The sequence below is a fragment of the Wolffia australiana genome, chromosome 7 (genome assembly GCF_029677425.1).
Source record: "Wolffia australiana isolate 7733 chromosome 7, ASM2967742v1".
NCBI lineage: Eukaryota > Viridiplantae > Streptophyta > Magnoliopsida > Alismatales > Araceae > Wolffia > Wolffia australiana.
In genome coordinates this window covers 840,174-846,651 of record NC_135841.1, presented here as the reverse complement: position 1 = coordinate 846,651, position 6,478 = coordinate 840,174, and the positions used below count along the sequence as shown (strand labels likewise).

The 6,478-nt window shown below is 38.6% G+C and overlaps 1 protein-coding gene across 2 annotated transcripts; it reads right to left on the bottom strand.

Moving 5' to 3' along the window:
• Positions 1–2,498: 2,498 nt before the first annotated feature.
• Positions 2,499–5,507, bottom strand: LOC144705783 (SET domain-containing protein). Of its 2 annotated transcripts, none has more exons than XM_078578612.1 (5): positions 4,814–5,507; positions 4,276–4,315; positions 4,100–4,200; positions 3,494–3,592; positions 2,499–3,427 (listed from the first exon to the last, which is right to left on the bottom strand). In XM_078578612.1, exons 1-5 carry the CDS (start codon positions 5,486–5,488, stop codon positions 2,585–2,587), a joined length of 1,758 nt encoding a protein of 585 aa, XP_078434738.1. In that variant the 5' UTR covers positions 5,489–5,507; the 3' UTR covers positions 2,499–2,584. The 2 variants fall into 2 exon arrangements, with proteins under 2 accessions (XP_078434738.1, XP_078434739.1); XM_078578613.1 differs by having other exon boundaries at positions 4,817–5,507.
• Between the last annotated feature and the right edge of the window lie 971 nt (positions 5,508–6,478).

The window sequence follows — 6,478 nt, the reverse complement described above, 5'->3', positions numbered from 1 at the left end:
CTTCACTTTCCCTCTCCTCTATTTGATTTGAATCTTTTAGGGCTCAATATCCAAACCTATTCATTGGATTGGCAATTCCATTAGAAGTTACATGTTGTTAGGTGCTAAAAATGGCTAAAAAGAATAACATCAAATTTTTTTTCAGCAGTATTTTTATTTATTTGCTCAAATCCTCAATATCATTTATTTAGTAGATAAATAGAATGTATATATCCTTATAATATACCGTGTGCATTCATAATCAGCAATCAAGAAAATCATCTTACTTTTTTCGTTCATTTTTATGCAAATGAGTCTTTATTTACAACTCATTACTATCCTTTATTTGTAACTTTTAATAGCCATAAAAATACAATCATTTACTACAAATTCGTTCCACACCATGATAGATAAGTATCTTATCAGTAACACTGAAATTGTTGGCGATGCACTACAATATTAACATAAATAGATGTGCTGGATATGTAGTTGTGATAACTAGTTTCCTGTAGAATTACAAAACTTTAAATTTTGAGTATAAAAACTTGCAGAATTAATGCCAACCTATGGAAACCAGAGCAGTAAAATCTTCACCAAAACTCAGTTTTGATATCATTCATGTAAGATTAGATTTATTTATGTATGAAGCTATCATATCATATACTAGTTAATGTGCATCCTTAATTGAGTTGTTAACATTTATTGCTTGACTAAGTGTGAAAGCTAGCTAAACTTATGAGGAAGAAAGACATTTGAGGCATGATACTAAAACATATTCATTTTATATTTGTAAAGTACGAGGAGAATCATATAGAAAATTTTGACATCAAGATATTGACTTAAATGTTAAAAAAATGTAAATTTTTTTCTTTATAGTTTCAGTTTTTTTAATAATTGATCAATAAATATTTGCTTAAGTCAGGGCTTTAAATAATTTTTTTGAAGATTTGAAGACATTGCAGCTGAAATTTAGTGATGATTTGAAGTTTTATCAAAATAGTGGAATTTCAAAGAAGTTGTGTGATATAAAATATTTTAAAATACCATTACATTTCTAAATATATCCACAATTGGAATGACTTATCAAGGAAGATAAAACTTGAAAAAGTGATTTATGAAGCCAAAGGTGTATCAACTCATCTGGGGGATATTTTGGATGAAGGTTAGGCAAAATAACTTAATCATTATATATACATATAATGATCAAACCCATATATTGGGTGATCATGTACCCTTCATTTAGAACTTGAACTAGATAATATGAATACTAGATGGTTATAATATATGCATGGAACGGTAATTCAAGTATTATCAATCATACATCAGATCTGAATTGACTAATCATATGTTTCCGTATGAACTGGGCATCTGACTCATTGACATAATATGTTTAACTAGATATCCTTCGAAAAGGTCAAGCACACTCAAAAGCTCAAAGGATATGGGATACACATGAAACACATTGTAGGTCACATTCTGGACATGACTATAAGATGACTCTTGGGATTAAGGGTACACCTGAACATGTAAGTGATATTCAAAGGGGTGAGATGTCATCACTGAGCGAAAACTTTAAGCCATAAAACATTAGTTAGTAGGGCCATTTGAGTCTGAAGAATTCAAAGTTATTACTAGAGCGGTAGTTTTATGATCCACAATGATGGGACTCATCAAACTATTTGCTATCAGAGTTGATCAACTAGAAAGTATTGAACATCTTGCTTTGTTGTGTGATAAATATTTTGGAGAAGGATATTGAACTAATGTAAACATATGCTGTTATATCTATCATTTTCATCCCAATTACTTATGTTCTCTTATTAGAAGCACTATAAAATTCATATAATAATACTACAATCACATTAGGAAAAAAATTCAAGATAGTAAGAATTGCCAATCCTCCTCCCATTCTTAGACTGGTTATGCTGCCTTCTAAATAAATGTCTTCCTTTTAGTGACATATGGTAAATCAAAGTAAGAATCAAAGTGCCTGCAAAATTTTATCTGAAAATATTTAAATTATTAGAAAACCAAGCATGTGAATGGACCTGAAATCACCCGGCAAGGACTTAGCATGGATATATAAACTTTGCCAGTAATTAAAATTCAAAAAAAAGTTGCTATAAATGTAATACTTTTGAACTAATCATCAAATTACATCACAAGAATGCGCCAGCATCTAACCTTATCATACATTTCTGATAGAAAACCTAACTTACATCCAGGAGATTAAGAACAAAGAGGAGACCATATATTAGCATGCTTGAGTCTTTTCCATTTTCCCAAATAAGAATAAGTGAAAATTTCCCTGTCTCTATGATCTCTTCATCATGCAGATTATGTCAGCCTTTTAAAACCTTGAACATCAACCTCATCTCATTTTCTCTTTTGATTTTCGACAGCTCTGAAAACTAAAAATTCCTACAACTTTCTTCTCCTAGTTCTGACAGCCAAGCTTCTAAAAATGTAATATCCATGGATTTCTGGGTACTTCCACAACATGTCAAATTCTATAATCAGACAAGATAATCAAATATTAAAAATTAAAAATATTAAACGAAAGAACAATAATACCACTGGAATCAGCAGGTAATGTCATCCAAAGTCAACAATGAAGCCTGCCATCTTCTCTTCCATAATTGACCCAGTTTTCGAGAAGACTCCAATTGAGATCAACCCACTTAGAACAAGGCCCATAGCCAACTATTCCAAGATATATCCCATAGACCAAACAATGGACCATCAATCTAAAAACACTTTCTTGATCATCTCCCACACAGATCTCTCTTTCGCACTTGCACCCAATGCAGAATTTAAAACTATTAAAATCAGCAGCTCCAATAGGTTCATGCAGCATGTTATTTCCCTCAAGCCAGCTGAAATCAACGGGGTTCTTAATCTCGTTGCGAAGGCATCGAATCCCTGCAAACAAACCTGGCCAAATCTTCGAAGAAATCTCCTTGATGCAGCTTAGAAACTTTGAAGAAGTTCCTCTGAACTCATCCCAAGTCAAACATGATGAACAATTCTGAAAAACTTTGTCAAATCCTGGCATTCTGACCTGACCCACCTCAGGATATGTCATTAGAGAGAGAAGTGATTCCCCGGAGTTGACCCAGAAACTTGCTGTGGGCATCAGAAGAGAGGGATCAGAGAGAAAGAGGTGATGGGTAGTACCTGCTAGTATTAGTGAAAAGGCAGCAGCTGTCTTGGCAGCTTCAGCGACATCGGTTACTTGGCCTCGGTGCATGGACGCCAGTGCCATGAAGGCTTTTAGAGAGAGGTGAGAGAAGGGCTGTAACTTACCAGTGCCAAAACCCTCGGAAAGCATTGTTTCAATCTTATCAATGCTGATTTTAGGGTTTCCAGTAGACAAATAGTCTGTTACAACCTGCTCAAGAACATCTGTTTCTTCCACTGTTTCAAGACTCAAGTCCGTTTTATGCCCCTGAAAAATTCGATCTGGGATCAAGATTTTGTTGAAATCAAGGATTAAAAAAAATATGTTTATTACACTTAGAAGACGGTCAGCATATGTTTCCGGTGATGCGCTGCATCTCAGGCAGGAACAGATGAATCCATACCTCGACCATAAATCCGACTGTCTCAAAGCCTACAGAATACAATAAATAAAAAAGGTTGAACCAAACAATGCCTGAAAAAGGAATAATTTGAAGAACTATTTCCAGTTGAGATGATCTCACCAACCTGAATCAATAGATAGAGTGGTTGTGGCCAAAAACTATAAATTATTCTGATTAAATTCAATTTAACTGATGAAGTCTCAAAACCTTGAACGGAGTCTATCAGTAGATTATATACACAGGATTTACATTGAAATTCTTCAGTAAGAAGAACTAAAAGAACGAATTCCCACTGGAGATGATCGTATCAGCCCAACTCTAGAGTTAGAAGGTTTAAGGCTTGAACTTATAAATTATACTGATTAAATTCAGTTGAACAATGACCTTATGAAACCCTATAACTGAGTCTATCAACAGTTATATACAGAGGATTTACTTATAAATTCTTCAATAACATATTCCTCCGCCTCTCAGGTTCTTCCCTAGCTATAAAATCCAGCAATAATTTTCTCCACCAGAGTGAGAACGCAATAAACCTTTGGCTGAAGCAGATCAGTGTAGGTGATGCACACTTGCTCTCCTTTCTTAATGGGTCTGATGCTTCTCACGATCACTCTAGGACCAAACCTGCATGACCCTGAAACCAGATTATAAAAACAAAACAGAACAGATACTCAGGCAAAAGATTGATGACCACCAAGAAAAACTCTACCCAGATTCAATCTTCCCCCCTCTTGGATCCACTTCATCATCTGCAATTGTATAAAGCAGTGACTCTTGGTTATTGTTCTTTAACCAGGGAAGAACTCTGCTGTTGATCGATATGAGTCGTCATCGTTTCTGCCATTTGTCCTCCACAGGATAAGGATTACAATTGAGAAATCTTCATCTTCATCGTCTTTCATCATCGATAGGATGACGATAAGAATGTCAAATTCTCCATCTGTCTTTCATCCTCGATATAATGTTAATGATGATGACAATGACAAAAGCAAATCTTCATCATCATAGTGACGACGACAAAACAATGACAATGACAAAACGGTGACGATGATGACATCGCCTATCATCATAGTCCCTTGTAAACCTCAATCAGATGACGAGAGACGATTATGAAATTCAAGCCTACAGACGATGACTACGATGGTGAAGATCATGGGTTTTGGATGACAATGACGGGTTCTATCATCAAACACTTGAAAAAGTCATAAAAACTAGAAAACCAACTCAATTCATCATTAGGATAATACCACGGCATCGTCCTTTGAATTTGTTGAACAAGGTTGAGATAAAGGCGTCTGCTTATGGTCGAATCCCTCGGATCCTCGGAGCTCAAAGTGGTAACAAGCGTTGGGAGAGCAGCTATGGTTGAACCAAGAGAACACCGGCGAATAAACCCCAATCCCAACGGCGCAACCATCATCAATCTGCACCTCAACGCCATTATTGACAACCACCATCAAAACCGCTTCGATTTCATCCCCGACGATCAGATCACCCAACAAATCCCTTGCTCGAGCCATCAAATCGCGATGTTCCTCCACAACCGGGTGATCACCGATCAGCAAACCCCCAATTCGGCCCAAACCTTCACGACAAGGAAGAAACCCTAGATTTCTGAACAAGAGCAGTAAGCGAAGCGCAGCGCGGAGGTCGGCCGTATCTTCACACCGATCGGGAGGGTAGATTCGGAATAAATCGCACTCCCCGCTGGATCTATGAAGGGGTTGATCTGCGACCTGGCATTCAGCGGAGCAGTGGAAGAGTAATCGGCAAAATCGGCAAGAGACGGGAAGATCACCGCTTGAAAAACAGGATGCGCAGCGAGATCTGAGGAATTCGTCGTGGAGAGCGACGGCGATCGGAGGAATTGCAGGAGTGATCTCGCGCGAGATCTCCGTCTCCTCTCTAGCTCGCATCTCCATTCTCTCTTCCCCTTCTACTCTGAATCTCTGATCCATCTTTCAAATTCGGTTCTTGTATTTATAGGTTTCGGTTGGCCGACGTCCCGTCATCCGTTCTGTCCATCGTCCAAACGGATACCTAAGTGAAAAACTTGGTGCCTCCCGTCTATAGTTCAGGATCGTCCGGGACATGGACGATGAAGGGGACAGGATGAAGAACGTCCCGTCGGATGTCCAGAATCAGTGCAGGGATGCGGACCGGGCGGTTTTTTCGTTTGAGACCTCCGGACGGGCCAGTTTTTTCGTCAGAGTGGATGAAATCTGTCCCATCTGCCTCTCAGGAGGAACTTCCATCCCGGTTACGTCCAACCTCGCGGGCAGGATGATTTTTTCATTCTGGAGTGAAAAAACTGTCCCGTCTACATCCTTGCGTGACTATGGTTTCGGATCGTCCGGGACGTGGACGATGGACGGGACGGGAGGAATATCGTCCAGTCTGATGTCCGGAATCAGTGCAGGGACGCGGATGGGACGGTTTTTTGTCCGAGTTGACAAAAACTGTCCCGTCTTTTCGGGATGAATTTCCGTCCTGGTTTTTGTCCAACCTCGCAGACAGGACAACTTTTTCATCCTGGGACAAAAAAACCGTCCCGTCATCCGTCCCACCCTTATCGATATCTTTGTCCGTCGGCCCAATGGATAACTAAGTGACATACTTGGTGCCTCCTGTCATCAGTTCTGATCTTTATCGTCATATGTTCTGACCTTTATCGTCATTTGTCATGCATCATCCTAACGGAAAACTATGTGAAATACTTGGTGCCTCACGTCATTTGTTCTGAGCTTTATCATCATCCATCGACTGTCATCCTAATGGATACCTTAGCGAAATACTTGGTGCCTCTCGTCATTCATCCCCCCCTATTAATCGCATCCTTCCTCCGTCGTCCTAATAGATAACTAAGTGATCCATCTTGTCCTTATCCTCATTTGTCTTCCATCATCCTAACA

Excerpts from the sequence above, each read along its gene's own strand:
- LOC144705783 (XM_078578612.1), bottom strand. The coding sequence starts at position 5,488 with ATGGAGATGCGAGCTAGAGAGGAGACGGAGATCTCGCGCGAGATCACT. Across the intron at positions 4,316-4,813 it reads ATTCAAAGGACGATGCCGTG|ATGATGAAGTGGATCCAAGA; the intron begins GTATTATCCTAA and ends ATACAATTGCAG. Across the intron at positions 3,428-3,493 it reads ATGCTGACCGTCTTCTAAGT|GGGCATAAAACGGACTTGAG; the intron begins GTAATAAACATA and ends CGAATTTTTCAG.